The sequence below is a fragment of the Perca fluviatilis genome, chromosome 12 (genome assembly GCF_010015445.1).
Source record: "Perca fluviatilis chromosome 12, GENO_Pfluv_1.0, whole genome shotgun sequence".
Lineage (NCBI taxonomy): Eukaryota > Metazoa > Chordata > Actinopteri > Perciformes > Percidae > Perca > Perca fluviatilis.
This window is the reverse complement of record NC_053123.1, coordinates 19,349,549-19,370,013: the sequence shown is the minus strand read 5'-3', so window position 1 is coordinate 19,370,013 and position 20,465 is coordinate 19,349,549. Positions and strand designations below refer to the sequence as shown.

General features: G+C 40.2%; 2 protein-coding genes across 3 annotated transcripts; one reads left to right on the top strand and one right to left on the bottom strand.

Moving 5' to 3' along the window:
- Positions 1 to 4,589: 4,589 nt before the first annotated feature.
- On the bottom strand, positions 4,590 to 13,013 carry LOC120569695 (immunoglobulin superfamily member 2-like). Of its 2 annotated transcripts, none has more exons than XM_039817706.1 (11): positions 12,883 to 13,013; positions 12,236 to 12,444; positions 11,079 to 11,453; positions 10,531 to 10,947; positions 9,971 to 10,375; positions 9,374 to 9,742; positions 7,574 to 7,945; positions 7,057 to 7,449; positions 6,110 to 6,517; positions 5,178 to 5,570; positions 4,590 to 5,059 (listed from the first exon to the last, which is right to left on the bottom strand). In XM_039817706.1, exons 2-11 carry the CDS (start codon positions 12,303 to 12,305, stop codon positions 4,854 to 4,856), a joined length of 3,408 nt encoding a protein of 1,135 aa, XP_039673640.1. In that variant the 5' UTR covers positions 12,306 to 12,444; positions 12,883 to 13,013; the 3' UTR covers positions 4,590 to 4,853. The 2 variants fall into 2 exon arrangements, with proteins under 2 accessions (XP_039673640.1, XP_039673641.1); XM_039817707.1 differs by having other exon boundaries at positions 12,236 to 12,408.
- Positions 13,014 to 14,723: 1,710 nt separating this feature from the next.
- On the top strand, positions 14,724 to 20,251 carry klhl6 (kelch-like family member 6). Its single transcript, XM_039817069.1, has 7 exons — positions 14,724 to 15,123; positions 15,214 to 15,379; positions 16,718 to 17,167; positions 17,344 to 17,581; positions 18,091 to 18,293; positions 18,602 to 18,815; positions 19,571 to 20,251. Exons 1-7 carry the CDS (start codon positions 14,867 to 14,869, stop codon positions 19,867 to 19,869), a joined length of 1,827 nt encoding a protein of 608 aa, XP_039673003.1. The 5' UTR covers positions 14,724 to 14,866; the 3' UTR covers positions 19,870 to 20,251.
- The last annotated feature ends 214 nt before the right edge of the window (positions 20,252 to 20,465 follow it).

The window sequence follows — 20,465 nt, the reverse complement described above, 5'->3', positions numbered from 1 at the left end:
CCCCAGGGGGAAATTATTTTCGTGACCACTCCAGGTATACAAACAATAAAAAAACATATATTATCAATACTTTAAACATATATAATAAAAACAAATATATAGTAATAATATATAAATATTCATTGTTTTTCATGTGCCTGCCGGCACAATATTATCTAAAAAAAAAAAAAAGCAGGATTGATTTAATTTTGACACATGAACTCGTCATCATCCTCTCTGTGTTTTGTCTATCTTCTGTCAGAGGAGACACACAGCACACTGCAAATAGGAGATGAAGGCAGCAGCGACAGCATAACATGAACATGTAGCACACAAACATGAAAGACACATGCATAGCGGTAAACTATATTATCATAACAGGAGGCGCACAGATAAAACAGCTTTGGGGTGTTCATCTGTGCAGTTCCAGTATGTGAGTGTACAGCTGTGAAAGAAAAAAATGGGAGCTCTGAGTTTGTTGAGAGCTCCCTTGACAGGGAGCAGAACAGGCTATTACTTCATATTGCACCATTTAAGCTGTTTTTATTTTGGACTCTCCAGCTCCTTCTACCAGCCGACGCTGTCTCTGGGGATGACAATCAGGCCTCAATAAGAAAAAGCAGACAGCTCTTAACAGTTTAGAATGTTGTATACAGTTTGTGTGTCTATTTATTTGTGTGTTGGGATGGGTTCGGATAAATGAGGTATTCTCTTTTTGCATTTTTGTCAAGAGACCGTGGCTGTCACTCACGCTCAGTTTGCTTCGACTTGTCTCAAATGCTGCTATATTGGGTGATGATGTGTAGACTGAGGTATCACCCTCTCACCTTCACATCCTCTGAGATGTCACGCTGACTTTCAGCCTCTCCACCTGGACGGCCAGCTTTGTAGGCATTTTTGTCCTCTATTCTCTCACACATACAGACAAACCCTTGCTCCACCAAGCTCTGAACACCAAGTGGGCTAATATCAACAAGTGAAGGCAAGAGAAAGAAATCTACAGTTTCAAAGGCTCAGATTCTCAGATTGGGTGCTGCGATGACAAGCACTTTGATTCCCCCTTTTTCTATGTTAACCTGTTGATGACTACATGTCTCTGGGTAACTGCAGCTCCCTCTAGTGCTGGTAGATTATAAGACTGATGTGGAGAGACAAGAGGGAGAGTAAAACCATGTAGCTTTTGGTTCGGGTGAGGAACAGAAGGCAGTTCTGTCAGGCTTGTATCCTCTCCTTGTGAGAAAGGGGAATATCAAAGGCAAGATGAGTTCATGAGAGACTAGAGAGGAGTTGAAGGTATAAGCAAAGAGATTCAGTGAGTGAGCTGAGGTGAGAGGCAAAAAGTGCTTCAGTGAAGTGCTTTCAGATTTCATGAGATAGGCCGTCGTTACGTAATTCGTGCAGAGTTGTTGAGTGTCTCTCTCCCCTCATGTCGCCTCTACTTCTGCCAGGACACATTATCCTCTTGTTCAGGAGGGTTGAGGGCTAACTTTGATCACATGTTTTGTTCACTGTGTTTTGTGTGTGTGTGTAGAGGGGAAGGGGGGGAGGGGCGGGCTACATGTACAGAGCCATAGTGAGTCTTTCCTTCAGACAACAGTAAGAAAGGCAGGATGCGGAGTAGACCACAATAGACCTTTGTTATAGAGTCTTAACCCTTGTGTTGACTTTGGGTCACATTGACCCGTTTTCAATTTTTTTTTTTTTCTGTGAAAAAAAGGTGTCAAAAACGTCAAAAAAAGTGTTTTTTTCAAGGTTGACGGGAAGACAACACAAGGGTTAAGTCAATTGATGAAATGCTTTCAGTGACAGTGCTTACATGCTAATGCTTCAGCAGATATATTGTTTACCATGTTCACCCTCTTAGTTTAGTGTTGGCATGCCAACATTTGCTATTCAGCACTGATGGGAATGTCTTTCTTTGCATTTATTTGGTTATAAACCCAAATTGATATGTTGACCAGAGGATGGCACTAGTGCCTATCTAGAACAGTCAAGGGATTATCAAAATTATTGCAATACATTCTAAGGGCAACATGAATGTCTGCACCAAAGATCATGGCAAACAATCCAATAGTTGAGACATTTCACTCTGTACCAAGATTATCAACCTCATGGTGGCACTAGAGGAAAAGTCAGGGGATCATTAAAGTTGGTGGATTCATGTCCTGGGATTCTACAAATGTCAGTACATAAAGTTGTGACAATGCATCAAGTAAATGTTTACGCATCCTCTAAGCCCCATGAATGTCTGGACTCGACAAAGGTGGACTTGGCCACAGCCCTGAAAACTAATATCTAATATATATAATCAATAAACCAGATAGACAGCATGCTCAATTCCAGGGTCCTGGCACTAGAATACCTAAATGGAATGCACCTGTGATTGACAAGTCACCAGGTATGTAAATTTAAGCTGCTTTTTCTTTCAGTATTAGTAACCTTCTTTCAGTGTCATTAACAGGTAGCTGTTTCTTTAACACCAGATACTGCTGTGATATTGCAGTCCACATGGTATACCTTTCATAGCAGTGGTTATATGTGTACGTGCTTACACTGTTCATGCTTCTGTAGTTCAAAAGCTGCAGTTCAAGATGTTATGGAACAATGGCTACATGTTTTTTTTTTATTTTATAAATCTAGCCATACATGGCACACGAAGGACAGAGCATTAAGCTGATGCCAAATAAGATCTGGAATGAGATCATAGCAATAGAGATAACCGGCTCAAAGAGTCCAGCAACATGCTGGCAAACTGGGAACCGAAATTTCTTGTAACACCTTTGAGTTATGGATATTTGGAAAGAGGATTATAAATTCTGCTTTGCGCCTCATGCACTGCATTCAATGTCAGAACAAGAACTGATGAAATGGCTGTTTTATGTTAATGTTCAGACTTTATTAAGGCAAATAGCATGACCCGGGAGTTCTAGCATGGCTGGCATTTTGCAAAGCATTGATTTGCCTCCCAAATTCAATGTTTCTTTGTTTCCTCTGACAGGCATTGCCATGGAAACACATAGGAGTGGAATTACAGTAAAGTTAAGATGAAGGCTGTAAGAAGGAGCCAGTCCACCAGACTGTGAATGGCTGGTATAATTCAAGACCAAAGACAGTGCTACATTATCTCTCTGGGGATGAGACGACTACAGCCTGCCTTAAAAGTCCTCAGTGTACTTTTGGTCTCTCACATCTTTCAGACAACTACTGTTAGTTTGACCTTAAATTGTACATAACTGATATACACTCATCGGACAAGAGCCTTTCTCTGTATGGAAGAAATCTGGTGTCTGTGCCTGTTTCCTCAATTGTGAAAGCAAGAATTAGATTCTATTCTTGTCTCTTACACAGATGGGGTGTTAAACATTGATAGGGCTGATGCAGGGAGAAAGTGGGAGAGGGGGGATACACTACTTTCCTCTCCTTTAGTTTTGATGTGATTACTCTCCAGCATCCAATTTTGTTGAGTGGGAACAGCTGTTAAAATGCAGCAACAGCATTATGGCAGAAATTCAGAATCTGACATGCATTTATGTGCAAACCAAGTACAAGGACAGTCCAGCCTGTGAGTGGTTGGACAGTTAAAGGGCTGACTTTAATATTCACTTTGAAGGTGATTACACCTACATCAGACATGAATTCATGTACTGTGACTGTCGACCTTTTAATGCATTGCCCCCCAATTTTAGGGGACTGAAATTAAATAGGACACATTAAATTACTTAAAATCAAATCATTGCCACTGAATTAGTGAGTCTACAACTCATAGACATTAGGCAACATTTGGTGATGCTCTACAGGCCTGGCTTGTTTTCGTGGGTTTTACCTTCAGTCTGGTCTTGAATAATTGAAAGACATGCTCAGCTGATTTTAGGGTATTTACATGTTCAATCAAAAACATTCCTCTAGCCCCTGGCTGTGTATTTAGGATCTTTGATCTGCTGCATTGTCCTACATTATAGGACCACATCTAAGAAACTGACGCTTCCTACATTGTTAAACCAATATGGATGTGAAAACCCTAAAACACCCTTGAATGTCAGACATCTCATAATAAATGTTTAATTTGAAATCCAATGTGCTTGAGTATAACCAAAACAATGAAAAACATTTACACATTTAGTTAGCGCAGACTTCTCAAAGCACACCCATACACAAACACACACACACACACACACACACACAAACAAACAAACAAACCCACACACACACATTTCATCTGTAAGTAAAATTGTGCATCCAGAAACATGTAAACTAAATGGTTGCATTGGCAGATTTCTCCACTCTGTCTGCTGGAATGCTCATCACACGTCAGATGTGACCACACAGTCATCCTCGAAGAACCACAGAGCACTTCCTGGTTGATTCATTGCAGTGCTACTTACAGAGAAAAGTTTCAAGTCTTACCACATGTCGTGCTTAGCTGCACTCTTTAGACATGCTATGCTTTGACTTCTCCCCATTAAAAGACATAGTATCAAGCTGCATTCAGAGTATGTTGCTTTGTAGGTGTAAAGCCAAAAAGTTGATCTCCTGACAAGCTCAACTGTCCATTGAAGGCACTAAGAAGCTGGTGATTATGCAAAGAAGTTTGAAAAGAAGAAGCTGTAAAATGAAAAATGCATTTTTCATTTTATTTAAAAATGAATGTTTTAATGAATTTCATTAATTCATAAGCAAAATTATTCCCAGCTGCACAGAGTAAAACATTTAAACTACTTTTTTTATGGAAAATTATCAACAGATTTATTTAAACAAGAATGATTGAACTTCGAATAAAAATGAATACAAAATATGTACAGTAGAACAGTGTGAATTATAAAACTTTGCATATATTACATGTAACATAAAAACCTCTTCTCCACTTCTGGTCCGATTTAGTCCTCTACACTGGGTTTGGTGTTCAGAGGGAGTTCCTCTGTCCAGAGACTTTGGCCTGACTGCTTTCCTCTTGTAACTTTGCTCCTGCACATCTTCAGCACCAGTAGTAATATGACCAATAGTGAGCAGATGACAGTAGCTATGAGAATCCCCATCCAGATACCCGACTCGCATTCTGGCTCAGAGACGGCATTAACATCTCCTGCAAAGAAGAAGACAAAGAAACATATTACTTCCTTACACATATGCATGATTTAACATGATTTTCAAGCACTGGTATTTGCCGAGAGTTACTGCTAATCACATTAAGATATGCTTACCATCTGCATAGACATTAACAGTCAAATATCCTGACATTTCCACTGCAACCTTCCTCCATCCACGAGACAGAGATGGAAGCCACTCTTCTACCTCACAGAAATACAGGCCACTGTCTACAGGACTTGGCTTCAAGACTGTCAGGCTGAATTGGTTGGGCAAAGGGTGGCCAAATCTTAGCTGATCACCATTCCTAAATCTGTCTTGTAGGGTGGAGTTGCGGTAAGAGGTGAATATGGGGTGCTGTTCCGTCTCTGTGTCTTTCTGCCAAAGCCATGTGACTTGGAACTCGGATTCACTGCTGGATTGTTTGGTGATATGACAGGGGATAGTGAAATCCTCAGATCTGCTCACATTCAACTCCTTCATTTCCTTCAAAATGGACAGGTTTTTTTCTGTGAAAGCAAACAAGTAAAAAGACACATTTTATTTAACTTTATTGACAAAGCAAACCAATCAGTGGGACTTTAAAATAGGGGAGAAGTTGGGAAAAGGAGACAAAGGGGAGATTAGGAGGCTTTGCAAAGGGCAGAAACACAACACAATGAATCTGTAATACTAAAACAGCAGAAGAAGTGGGGCATGTGGCAATCAAAGTAGGGATAGCAAAATGCATAAAACCATCAATTCTACTAGAGCGAAACATATTAAAGCACCTTTAGTGCTTCTGAAGTGGTTATTTTGCTGAGAACCAGAACAGTACAGTACATCAAAGCCAAATAAACACATGCAGACAAATATACACACCATCATATGGTATAATGTATTACCAATGCAAGTTTTAAGGGAATAGTGCAACATTTTGGGATTATTACTCACACTTCGAGAAGTATCAATCTTTACACCTAACTCTTGGTAAGGAAGTGAAATAGGCCATTTCCCAAAATGTCAAACTATTCCTTCAAACACCCAGATCTAAAAGATGTTATCATACCTGCAACATTAACAGTCAGCACGATTCGTCCAGCGCTGTCTGAGGCCTTTTGTTGCCATTGACCTTCATGATCCAGCTGGAATTGTTCCACCTGGCACTGGTAGGTCCCACTATCACCCTCATGCACCCTCTGAATACCCAGATAGAAGCTGCTCTGAGTGGGTCTGAAAAGACGAAGCCGCCCCTGCAGGCCTCTGAGCTCCTGGTTCTCTGGATAACTCAGCAGGCCGGTGTGGTCAAGCTGCACCAGGGCATTTGTGGCGGAAGAATCATGTCCACTGTAGAGCCAAGTGACTTTGTAGAAAAAAGAACTAGATGCACCTGAGATGATGTTACACTTGAGCTCCACCTCATCTCCCTCCTTGACAGTCAACGGCTGCTCTTTCTTGTCTAAACTAAGGTCATTGGCTGGAGAATAAGCGTGGGCAGAGAAAAGAAAACATAGTCAACGAAGAACTTATAATGTTGTCAAATCATTTTGTGTAAAGCCCTTGAAAACTTCAGAAAAAGTTGAAGTGTTTCTATATTTTCATGTCGAAATAAGCTAAAATCAAGTCACAGAGTAGATCACAAAGGCTTTTAGCACTAAAAGTAGCTCCTAAGTCTAAAAGAAGTTAGAGGCATTCCAGAGGACTACTAAGTCATTCAAATGTTGCATAATTTGTGCATATAAATATATCACATTTTTCCAGCTGAGCCCCAGCCACTTAAAATCAGTGAGAAGGGAAAGTAAAAATTAGATAAATATGAGAAGCTGTTATCTCATTTGAAATAAGCAAAACTGTTTGAACTTTGGTAGAGCATAGTATGCTCATGTTGAGCCTCATCTCTTATAGTAAGAAGTTTGTTGAGAAAATAGGCTTTTAGGGCCATAAAAATTGTATGGGCTACATGTTGCTTACTGAACTCTGGAGACATTTTCAGTGAGCTATTTAACACAAACTTACCAGGCTCAATAACTGTTAACTCTGTAGTTTTGGACACTGGTGAGAGCTGATACCAGTCACCATGAGGATCTTGCAGCCACTCCACCACCTTACATACGTATAAGCCATTGTCTGAGACCCGAGCTTGACGAATACTGAACTCAAAACTGGGCCCCTTAGTGCGCCTCATGCTGATTCGCTGTCTGTCGCTCTGCTGTACCTGGGATCCGAAAGTTACTAGGGCATCCTTGTCCGAGCTCACAATGGTCTTATTTTCTGTCTGTTGGTGGAGCAGCCAGGTGATAGCATAGCGAGAGGATGCAGAGGAGTCTGAGATAACTAAGCAATTCATGTCTATATCAGTGTTAATATTTCCTGTCAAGGCAGGGGTGGTGGTCAGATGGAGTTTGCTCTCTAGCAGAGGGAGAAAAAGTGAAGTCAGATATGGTTAGAAACTAAGAGAAATAGAATGCACAGTGTAGCTTTCATCCAAAGTTGCTTCAAAGATGGCACGTAGCCTTACAAATCTCAGCAATACCTGGGTTATTGACCAAAACAGCAAGCAGGTTGGATGGAGGCAGCTTCTTGTGTACATTCTCCAGGAAGACAGACACACTACACTGGTAGCGTCCTGCCTCCCTGTGGCTCGCACTGTTAATGAGCAGATAGTGAATGACTTCATTCTGTGTGTTCTCTACTTTCAGCTGGTAGCGCTGCTGGTTTCCGAACCAGCTGATGTCACCATTAGAGTACAGTGTAAGGATGTTATCTAGGGTTGAGGCATCACGCTGCAGGCTCCAAGTCAGTGTTATTGGCATTCGTAGCCCTCTGATCCGGCACATCAACTCCACATTTTCTCCCACAGTCGCTACATTGTTGCGACTTATCAGAGACACTTTTACATACGAATCTGTGACACAATCCAAAAAAAAGCAGAAGTTGGTGATCATACAAAATCACTTGTTGTTCAAAATGTGAGTCAATGACATTTACTCTGTCTTATCTCAATTTTTTCACACTCTTCACTTATTTCTCAATACCATTTCCTTCTTTAAAAGAAAAAAAAAAGAAAAGAAAAAAAAAATATATATATATATATATATATATATATAAACATCATGTGTGCATTAAATATCCAGTATTTCAGTATGTCAACATACTTGTCAGACAACTTAGAACTTAAAGCATTAAGTGGTCTTAACACTTTTTCGAGAAAATCAATTTGTTGTCATTATACGCAAGTATATGCAGTGAGGCACTCCGAAGTCTATACTTCAGTTCCATTTCAACAAATGCATGTTGACTAAACTGAAAGTCTATAGCCCTGGAAATGAACCATACACTATCTAATACAGCCTACAGCACAAGTGTTGGACAGAGCAAAAAAACATTGTAAATAATTTGGTTTTTCTTTGACCGTTACCCTTAAGGCTCTGACACACTAACCCAATTATCAGTGGTCTGACAGTCTGGCGAGGTCGGTGACTTGAGTCTGTTCGTTGTGTTCTGTGCCGTCGTCAGTCGGAGGAGCCGTCGGCATCCGTTTTGGCCGATTTGATTTGTTGAATCGCCAGTGGGCAGTCGGACTCAATGACCAATCTGATTGGTGGAGTGTTAGCCCTTGACTAGCATATCAGTGCTGAGAGCTGACAACACCAGTATCTTCTTATTATTATTTTCTTCCGTTTAGCGAGTAATGACAACAATGATCCTTCTTGACTACTATCAACACTCTCTGATGAAAACAATGACTGACGACAGCGTGCTCTGTGTTTACTAGGTCTAGAGAGATGTTCCGTCATTTCCGGTTTTCATTTTTTGGGCGACAATACAGATTAGCGCCGCCTGCTGTTATGGAGACGTATTACGTTGCTTCGGTGTGTTCTGAGGCACTTTTTTAGAGACGGGAACCGACTGATCAGTCCGACTGCTTTTTCTGCTGACGGTCGGCCGTCAGGTTGTGTCAGAGCCTTTAGTTGTTTCCAATGAGATTTTGAAATTTCTTGCATGTGAATGGATATTATGGCCTAATGCTGGTACTACAGGAAAGATAAGAGGGGTCATGAAAACATTGGAAAAATGGATGGATGGATGGATGTACAGACAGACAAACAGACCAACTGGCAGACTGAGCAACATCCACATCCATAGCATTGCGACTATGTAAACATTGACCAATGTTTTCCAATAGCGGTTTCAGCTAAGTATGTTGAAAATGACTTTGTGTTTCAGAGACCATATATGTGCTAAGAGGAACCTGTTGTGTAAATATGCAGATTTCATCATTTATTTGTGTTGAATATTTTGTACTAGACAGACAGATGGAGACACATCTTACCTGTTGGAGCCACTATCACAGTGGCAGTCTGTGACTGGCTGTTGGTCTTGCTATTGATTTTCCATTCAGACACAGCACACTGGTAAACACCTGAATCAGAAGGAGTGACCTCATCAAGCTCTAAGGTGAATGTGTCAGTCGCTGGACGTGTTGCCTTTACTTTGCGACTCATGAACTCCTCCGCTTTCTCCAGAACACCCTCCTGACTTAGACTGATGACACTGGTGAACATGGCCGTTGATGTTGATTTGCGTTGCCAGGTGACGGAGAGCGGGCCTTTGACCCCACGCACTTTACAGGTGAGCTTCAGTCCTTCACCTTCTTTAACATCCGCAGAGTTTTCGAGCATTTCAACTGAGAGCCCGCTTTCTGTAATGAGACAAGGCAACAGAAGATAATAAAAGAAAATAACTTTTTTTTTAAATAAAGTTATGAATTATCTTATTAATATATATATATATTTGCAAGCCTCTATTTCAAAAGATAAAATTAAGAAGATAAAACTTAAAATCCAGGGTAAATCATACAGGTAAGAAAATTAAACCCCGAGTAAATGTCTGTATGTCTCATTCAGTTTGGGCTCACTTGCTGACTGACCTGTGGCTGAGATGCTGACCAGCTGGGACTTGGAGTCCTGGGATGCTGCCTGTGTAAAGGCACCATCCTGCCCTCTGTCCTGAAGCCATGCTCTACAGGTGAACTCTCCTTGATCCTCGGTTCTGACAGGCTGCAATATGAGACGGTAATCTCGGTCCCCAATCCGTGCTGCCCGCAGCTCTCCTTCTTTAAATCGCCCACTGTACTCAGGCCCCACAGACAGAATGCCTGTAGGGCCAATGCGGGCCAACTCAACACCTCCCCTGAGCCAGGCTACAGAGAAGAACCTTTCCTGAAGGTTCTGGGTGTCTACGTTGCAGGACAGCGACAGCTCCTGCCCCTCCTGCAGTGTTGATGACTGTGCAGAGATTCTCACCACCAGAGACGATGTGTCTGGCACCACATCTGCTCGAGGCAAAAAAGAAACACAGTGAGACAAACACAGAAACACATCCTGTCAGAAGCCACAACGACTGCTTAGGAGGAAGATCATAGATGAACATGTCGACTCATATCAAGATGTGCTAAATAAAATCAATGAAATGATGGCTGCTTCTAACCTCTGGCTTTGACATTCACGATAGTTTCCTCTGCATCCTTCTGTGCGATGGTGTACCAGGAGCGGTCAGGATCTTGGATCCACTCCTGTGCCTGGCAGTAGATCCTGCCTTGGTCTGACAGCTCCAGCTGAGCCATGTTTAGCTTGTACATGGCTTCTCCCATTTTATCTAACCTTATGAGTCCAGCTTGGTAACGCCCTTCAAACCCCGGGCCTGGGATCAGTGTGAAATCTCTATCCAGAGAAATGATAGGCTGAGCGTTTTCCTCACCGTTTTTATGGAGATACCAGGCAAGAGACAGATGGGTGTGCTGGATGGTGTTGCTGGAGGCTTGGCATGTTAAAGCGAGAGCATCACCCTCATAATAGCTCAGTGAAGTGGAGGCAGGTGATGAAACACTGAGGGAGTTGTCAATCACTATGGCACCACAATAGAAACAGAGACAAGGACATGAAAGTCATACATTATTGCCATTTTTTTCAATACAGCGATGCAGTTACATTAAAAAGTAAGTCTAAAAACTCAAAAGTAGAACAGTGACTGATTACCCTTCACTGTTGTCGCAGCGCTGTAGGTTCCATCATAAACATGTTGGTGGTTGATTACACTACAGTCATACTCCCCTTCATCAGTTTTATCTAGTCTTTGTATCTCAAAGAAGACTGAGTTTGGATTCACACGTGTCAAATGAATGTCCCCGCTCCTCACACGTTGTGTATACACGGCATAGCTGAAGTCTGGGTCATTGGTGCTGATGATGTTAATCTCAGATGTTGGCTTTTCAGGCTTCTTAACACGGAATTCAAATCCTTTTCTAGTGCTGGCACTGGCAAAGCCACTCACATTGCAGGAGATAAAGAGCGGAGAGCCCACCACGCGATACAGTGGCCCAGCCTGTACTTCAGTGAGCACTCGGGCTTCTCCTGTGTGAAGCACAGATAAAACACAGATGTTGAAGTCAGTTAAATATTGCAACTTAAAGTGTCGTTGATGTTTAATAAGGTTGCTACACTCCAGAATCCAACCTTAGTTTTAGCATTGCATGGATATGTAAAACAAAACTCTGTAGCCGTCAAGTTGCTTTGCACATATATAAACTTTTTACAGTATATAGTGTGAAGTATGTACTTATTGTAGTAACGAATGCCTGCAAATAGTGGAAAATGTCAGGACATTTATATTCATCCAAAAGAAAGGAAGGAATTACTGCTACTTTTTCGGCTTCATGGTTCGTCTACATCAATTCAATTGTTATTATAAAAGACAGAGAGAATAACATAAGTAAATCATCAAGTATGAATAATTGAGTTCAACCACAGAAACCATTGCAAATGCAATTACATTCAATACATTACAAAAAAATAAGTAGCCAAAAACACAGTGAGTATTGTAGATGTATCACATAAACTGAGCTTACCATGTATTAGTGGTTATTATTATTTCTTATTATAGTGGTATATTCAAGATGTACATAATGGCAGACACAAATAACTATGTCTCACTTAAAGTACACTTAACACCAAGTTTCTTGGCTCCACTACTTCCTCCTTACTTCCTCCTTACTTTATTTACTCTTCTTCTTTTTTAACAAGGGTTTAACTAAATAAGCAGCTGAAATGTTACCATATCTCCACTTCAGCTTCCACAGCATATTGATCACTCGCCAAAATGCAATTCAATTGCAGGAATTCAATATAATACTTACCACAGTGCAGAAGTAGTCCCAGGCAAAAGAGCAAATTGGTCCTCAAACAAGATCGCAGGGAACACTTCATCCTAAATCTGCCTCAGATAACAGTGTTCACACCATAGCAGTTGTGACCAAGCCTAGTCAGTCTGGTCAGTGACCAAGTCAGTCTCACTTCTGTTACAGCATGTCTGCGCGCATATAGACATTGTACTAGTTCATGCTTCCTGTAGGTAAACCAAGAGGAAGTCTGACATATGTCCTGCATAATGCACACACGATTGCAGCATACTGTACTTGTAAATTTATTACCATCGACATTTTTACTGTTTGTCTCAAACGTGCAAGTGCAGGCGATAGAGCGTTGGGAACAAAAACACAGACCCTGGAAATAGCATTGTTCCGTCCGATCTATACTCTGTGTGATTTGGGTTAGACATAGCCTACGTAAATAAGACTTATGTAGGCCTAGGCTTTTTTCCGACCACTTATGATAAGTGGTCGGAAAAAACACAGCGTCCTCGTTAGGGCGCATATTGGCTACATTACATCGTTTAAATTGACACCATCATTAAATTTAATTAATACAAAATCAATTGAGCAGAAACTACAGCTTTAACAAACTGAGAAAAAGTGCGGTGTGCGCTCATTGACCTCAAACATACCTGAAATAATGTGAAGTGACATTATGTGATGCTACAGGCAGGTAATGCACTCTATCGGCATTCTCAAAGATCGACACCTCTCCATGTCTAAAAGTGTTTTGACTTTAGAACGAACTACACAAACCATGTGCTACTTTTTTATTCCAAAATAAACTTCCGGTTTTTATTAAAATTCGATAATTCATTGTCATTTTTACAAATAACAATATAATAATCTGATCATACATCAACGAGTGGCAGGATAAAAGGCCTGCGGTTGAATTGCATTGCTAGGAAATAGCTTGTGTCCAAGCTTGACCTATTTCGGCAAACATTGAAACAGGAAATAAATTTGGATTCTTTTAGATTACGTTTGAATGGTGTTGTAGACATATGAGGCAACAGTGCCACTTAGTGGAGAAGACACTAAGACATACAGTTCTGCTGCAACTGTGTCTGTCATATTCACATTTTAGCATTATAGCCTAAACTATTGCTTTGATTGTGTAGTCTAAATACATGCTTGAATATTTGATGTATCTGAATAAGAGGTAAAAGGGAGATAACCAACAGTTTGGACATCTCTGTGGTGTAGGAGTGAGAGAGAGAGAGAGAGAGAGAGAGATAAGATAAAGTCAGATGAAATTAGATAATACTTTATTGATCCCAGAAGGGAAATTAACATGTTACAATCACACAGAGACAAGCTAAGAGACAAGAAAAACAAATATATAACTATTTGAATTAAATAAACATAAAAAGGAATGTAAGGAAATTAGAGATATGAGATTCAAAATCTACATACAAAATCTACATTATAAACAACAGATATTCTGCTCCCCCTGCTGTTTGGAAGGGGGTGTTTGCAAACCAGCCGTCTCAATGCAAGGACTGCTGAGTGCTCGCTGGACAGCTGGCCCATTGTTACTCTATGATATATTAATATCTATGATGGAAATGCAATATAATACCCGGATATAGCATATAATTTAAAATTACAACAACAACCATATAACATTAGCCTACTATATAGTGATATAAGTTATAAAAACCAATATAGTGATAAAGATGTTATTACGACTTACTTACATAGTATAAACATTTTGAATATGTTATCGATTATTGTTGTAGATAGAAATTATGGAAAAAAAATCATCTGCTACAAAACGTGTGATTGTTTTTTCCCAACTGTTCTCTAGTATTTGCTTGGAAATTTTAACCTCTTTAGGCATAAAACCCTTATAAAATAAGACAGCCTATCTGTTTCTATTGCTTACAACCCATAGATATATGCAACTGTGCATAGGGGTCATGAGAAGATACTGCACCACTTTAAAGGGTCATGAGCCAAAAAGTTTGGTACTTCTTGGTTAATGCATTAGGGGATTAAGGGCCTTGCCCAAGGGTACCTCATTTGTGGTAACGAGGGAGGGGTAAAAACTGCTCTTTAACTTTTCCAAACCAGATTCATCCTGCCGGTTTGGGTCATCAAACAGGCCACCTTCTGTTTTCGCATTAAACGTGATCAGTCACGATCAGCACTTAGATGCAAGAATGATTGAGTGATGTCAGTCAATTAAACAAGAGGTGAGTTCATGTTGATAGCAAATGTAGACACACAACAGCAGACAGCATTTAAAAATGTATTCAAGATTGAACACTTACATGACACTTGATGTGTGTTATTTGCAGTATTGTCTTTTTGGTGTCATCTGGTGGGGAAGGCCTGGCGTCTGTGTTTCTGAGAGAAGAGGAAAATTTAGTAATTCAGGGGGAAATTTACTCAGCACAAAAAGAGGAAGTGTCTAGTAACAAGTGTTGCTACACGTATGTTCCTCACAGAACAGGAATAGGAAGTATGAAGAGCACAGGAAAAAACAAATCCACATTTCAAAGCAACACAACTGTTGCAGACTAAACCACAGGGGTCTGTTTTACTAGTGCAGGTGCGACTAAAGTAGCTGCACGCTGTTCTTCCGTGTTTCTGAAGAGCTTAGTGAAAAAGATGAGTGAGTCACTGGAGAGGACTACAGACGGTCCCTTGCCGCTTCTTGCAGATGAGTCCAGTCCGGACGAGGGGAGAAACAGCCTGACAGGCTCCAGTGAGTTACGCTGGGAAGATGGAGGTCTACCTGTGGAGCTGCAGAGAGGGATGGAGACCCTACGAGTAAACAATGAACTGACTGATGTCGTACTGTGTGTTCAGGGACATGACTTCCTTTGCCATAGAGCCATACTCGCTGCTGCCAGTCATTACTTCAGGTAAAACAAATCCAGTATTGTCTAACTCTAATGTCTCTCTCTGTAAGGACTCTCCTGAATGTGCTGAATGATTTTTTCTTTTCTGTGTAGGGCCATGTTTTGCAGTGGTCTGAAGGAGAGTCATGAGGAGCGTGTGGAAATAAAGGGGTTGGACAGCGGGACGATGCAGTCTCTCCTGGAGTATACCTACACCAGCCGTGCCCTCCTAACCCACTCAAATGTCCAGAGAATACTAGAGGCTGCCAGTCAATTTCAGGTGAAATGACAATTACTTAATATAAAACTTAAAGGAACCACTCGATTTGTTTACTTTGCACATTCATCATCTCACACACAGAGCGTTTCTTTGTAAATATTGAGCCCTGAAGAAGCTGATTTTTAATTTCATGTTAACATGTCTTTTACGTAAGTCATTGACTTCAAAAACCTAATCCTTAACCAAACATTGTATAAGATCCCTAACATATCCTCAAAACATCAACCACAAAAGAAACATTTTTATTTAAGCACATTTTGGACTCGATCAAGTTTGGTGTGAAAGGGTTTTGTAAGAGTACACTCATCAGTTCGTTCCAAGTAAGTGTGACCACATGCATGATCATGTGATTCTTCACTGGAAGTAAAAACACAGAACTGCCAGGAATTAGAATCATGACATTTAATCCCAACTGCAACAGTTTACTGTTTATACAACATAGTTGATATTGATAGCATTTTAATTTAGCGTTATTGAATTAGTATCAGTCAGTTGGGACACATGGTGTATCAAAGGCATGGCAGAAGACTCTATGGTACAGAAATAGCAGCAAAAAACATTTTTATTTACTTTCAGAAAGACAGGTTCTATTACAGTGATGATTTTTCTCAGCACTGTAACCCTGCGGTAGTGTAAAACAATTTTTTTAATCTTCAACTTGTTAAGACACTATTCCCCCATTTACTGACAAACATCTTATTAAGAAAAGAGTGAAAGAGGGAAGTGAAAGTTGCCCAGTTGTTTACACTCAGGATCAGTTTTCCATACAGGCTTAAATTAACTACACAGCTGTGCCAGACAAGGGGGAGGCAGGGGTTTGTGTTCCTATACTTCTATTTTTGTGACAAGCAATTTGAGTTTTTTGAAAATAATAGAAACTTCAAGAACTTTGATTGGTAATCGCTTCTTCAACAGGTTGTTTTAAGGTTAGGATTTAGTTTAGCATTGAGGTTAGAATTACAGATTAGGATTTAGGGTACAATTTGAGGATATGCATGTGATAACATTAACTTTACTTATATAGCACTTTTTAAAAAACATTGCTACAAAATGCTTGTCAGTAAAACGGACAGAGTAAACCATAAAATTGCTAAAATGATTAGATTGCAAGGAAAAATGTAAAAGTAGAACACAATAAAACATTTGTCATTTGTCGTCTTGTCCATTTTAGTTTTGCATACTTTTGAAATTCTAGCACAGCTCATCAGTCTTAGAAAAGTAGCGTTATCTGCTTATCACTGACAATTTGGAGAAATCCTGGATGTGTACGCCACAGTGTTTTCACAATGTTCATCTTAAAAGTGATAATAATGCCTTTACTGGCCTTGTCTGTTGTAGTTCTTGCGTGTGGTGGATGCATGTGCTGGTTTCCTGAGCAAGTCACTGCAGCTAGAGAGTTGCATTGGGATCCTGAATCTTGCTGAAAGCCATGCCTTGCCGGCCTTGAAGACCGTGGCTCAGGATTACATTACCACTAAGTTCTCCCAGGTAGTCCAGCAGCCGGACTTCCTGGAGCTGCCAGTAGAGTCTCTGGAGGCCGTCCTGCAGAGGGACGACCTTGATGTGAAGTGTGAGGAGTGTGTTTTTGAAGCACTCATGCGCTGGGTGAGAGCCCGGCAGGATGAACACTATCCTTCACTAGCCAGGTTGCTCTCACACGTGCGACTGCCATTGTTGGAGCCTGCGTACTTTGTAGAAAAAGTAGAATCAGATGAACTGATTCGCCACTGCAATGAGGCTTTTCCTTTGCTCCAAGAGGCCCGCATCTATCACCTCTCCGGCAGTGAGGTCAGTAGACAGAGAAGACCAAAATCTTCCAAACATCAAAAAAAAGATGTTTGGAAACATCACTATCAGCTATCTAAAATGTTCCATATTCCAAACAGCCTTTTGTTAGAATAAAACCAATCATTTTGTGATAAAATGACTGTGAGTTCAATGAGTTTTATTTAACATGTTTACAGGTGGTCTCTGAACGAACCAAACCCCGTGTGCGGCACTTTCTATCAGAGGTGTTTCTAATCATTGGAGGCTGCACCAAAGATGAACGCTTCATTTCCACTGTCACCTGTTTGGACCCCCTCAGACGCAGCAGGCTGGAGGTTGCCAGGCTGCCAATCACAGAGATGGAGGATGAATCCCAAAACAGGAAATGGGTGGAGTTTGCATGCATCACCTTCCGCAATGAACTGTACATATCTGGTGAGAAAAGTCACGTATTGAGGTTTTACATAGAAAGGCTTAGTTACCGTAATATGTGTCTGAGATACCGTACAGTGCAGGTGAAAGTGAAAGTGTTCCCTGTCTACTGATTATGTTTCTGCCAAGTTATGGTTTCTATACGTCCTCTTCATTTTTCTTGTATCTTCATCATGTAAACAGGTTGTTGTAAATGTTTCTAAGCTTCTCTTATTTAGATATAATGTTGTTATAATCAGTGAAACAACAGTGTACAACGGAACAAAACAACAGGAAGAAGTGACATCCTCTGCAGTCACAGTTGTTGTGGGTTTAGGTGTTTCCCAACTCAGGAACTGACACCCCAGCTATGGGTACTTTAACTGTTCAGCAACACGTACACTATGAAAGTTCAGAGATCAGGTCATGGGATTTTTAAATACAGTCATTACTAAAGATTGAGTGACACGTCTGTGTGTTTGATAAGTATCTACAGCAGGTGACATTTGTCTGCAATGCTCCTATTGTTGCAGGAGGTAAAGAGACAAAGCATGATGTTTGGAAATATAATGGCGCCCTGGACAAGTGGATCCAGATCGAATCCCTGACAACTGGGCGCTGGAGACACAAGATGGCAGTTCATGGGGGGAAAGTGTACGTACTGGGTGGATTTGATGGAATTCAGAGACTCGATAGTGTTGAAGCCTATGATCCCTTTCACAATCGCTGGGCACAGGTAAACATACAAGAAGTCTAAGTAATAGTGGTGCTACAAAATTACGTTTTAAAATGAATGAGCTGAGTTTTAATTATTTATTCTAATTTTCCACAATTTACTCCAGTGATTATTTCTTTCATAATTATAAATTTAATATTGAACACATTGGAGCTCCATAATAACATGTTTTTACTGTAGGTGTTAAAAACTGTGATGCTCCATAAAATGTACTGCTTTTAAAAACTATACCTTGCATGTTTACTTCTATTTCTGTTTGGTGGTACTCCTTTATACATATTTAGATGCCCTTTTGGCTGTGTTTGCAGGTGACACCTCTTGCAGTAGGCGTGAGCTCCTTTGCTGCTGCAAGCTTTGACAGATGGATCTATGTGATTGGTGGCGGGCCGAATGGAAAATTGGCAACTGATAAGGTTCAGTGCTGGGAACCTGGGACAGACAGCTGGGAGCTGCGGGCGCCCATTCCAATCGAAACCAAATGCACTAATGCTGTCACTTTCAAGAACTGCATCTATATAGTTGGTAAGTTGGCAGTGGTGGCTGGTAACTAAATACATTTACTCAAACACTAAGGTATTTCTACTTAGTATTTTCATCTTTGTCTTTATACTTTTACTCCAATAGGAAAATATTGTACTTTTTACTCCACATTTGTTTTACACCTTAAATTAGGCCACTTCACAGATTAAGATTTTACAATGCATACATACATACAATACTTACAGTATGAGCTTGTAAAATATGAAGCATTATTAAGTAATTATGAAATTGCCTAGCAATATATAAGTTAAAATTAGCTTTACCTTGATTGACTACAACAGTGAAATGCACATTCACAGGGGACATTTTTCGGTATTGTAAGTACTTTTGATTTTTGATATTTGAAGTATACTTATACTCAAATTACATTTTCAATGACTTTTATTTGTAATGGAGTATTCTCATATTGGAGTATCACTATATTAAGTACATTATCTAAATACCTCCTGCACCATTGTAAGTTGGTGGCTTTGAATTTAGAGTATGTGTATATATGTGTGGCATAAATAATGTATATCACATGTTTCATTCCAAAATGAGATGGCCACAAAGTGGGAAAACGTAGTGTAGACGTCAGCTCTTAAAGTATGATTGCTAGCATCAAGATAGGCACATCTGAATTAGTTACAGCTGAAAGCAAGCTCAAAAAACAATATATATTTTTTATGTGATCATCTGTGTCTGATATGTGTGTATATATTTATTAACAGTATTATGGTTTCTTTGTCTTTTACCAGGTGGTGCCATGCATGCTATGTACTGCTACTCACCTCTGTCAGACTCCTGGTGCCTTGTGACCCGTCTGGGGGAGAGGGCGAGCTGCGCCATAGCTGCCTGTAACAACAAACTTTTCATCACTGGGGGACGAGATAACAAGAACCAAGTCATCTCCACGGTGATGTGCTGGGACGTTGGCAGAGGGGTGTTGACAGAAGAGTGTGTTTTACCTATGGGAGTGTCCCACCACGGCAGTGTGACACTCATGAAGTCCTACACACACATACACAGAATAACATCTGCTTCAGAGTGCCAATGACACAGACTTCAGTGAACAGGACATTGTTGTTTAGAGAATGACTGAAAGAAAAAGTGAGGAAGTGATGAAAATGGAGATGATTTATGTGCGTGCATTTAATGTGCATTTTATGCAAATGTATGCCACTTTGAAATTGGAGTTGATCACTATGTTTACCACCTTTAACAGTATAATGTTACATGACATCATCAATTGTTGAAACTTTATTTAATACTGCTGAAAAATCTATGTACAACTGTAATAACAGATTAATTGGTATAAACCAAGAAATACATTGTTTTATGGCTTTTACAGTTAACATAAAGATTGCAAATATGCTAAGCAAAGCAACGTTGCTGTTAGAATATTTGGATTAAATAAATATGCATATTTTAATAACAAACCAAAGCCCTATAGCATCTGTTTGAGAACCTGCACACACACACACACACACACACACACACACACACACACTGGTTCTGTCTATCTTCCTGTGAACACTGCCATCTAGTGATCAATATAACTCAGAGTTGTTTTGATTTATTCAAAAAGACATTCAGTCATAGCTATATGAAGACATATCTTAATCTAAAGGAAATCGGATTGTCCATTGTACT

Excerpts from the sequence above, each read along its gene's own strand:
- LOC120569695 (XM_039817706.1), bottom strand. The coding sequence starts at position 12,305 with ATGAAGTGTTCCCTGCGATCTTGTTTGAGGACCAATTTGCTCTTTTGC. Across the intron at positions 5,571-6,109 it reads GCTGACTGTTAATGTTGCAG|AAAAAAACCTGTCCATTTTG; the intron begins GTATGATAACAT and ends TTGCTTTCACAG. Across the intron at positions 5,060-5,177 it reads TGTTAATGTCTATGCAGATG|GAGATGTTAATGCCGTCTCT; the intron begins GTAAGCATATCT and ends TCTTCTTTGCAG.
- klhl6 (XM_039817069.1), top strand. The coding sequence starts at position 14,867 with ATGAGTGAGTCACTGGAGAGGACTACAGACGGTCCCTTGCCGCTTCTT. Across the intron at positions 15,124-15,213 it reads GCTGCCAGTCATTACTTCAG|GGCCATGTTTTGCAGTGGTC; the intron begins GTAAAACAAATC and ends TTTTCTGTGTAG. Across the intron at positions 15,380-16,717 it reads AGGCTGCCAGTCAATTTCAG|TTCTTGCGTGTGGTGGATGC; the intron begins GTGAAATGACAA and ends TGTCTGTTGTAG.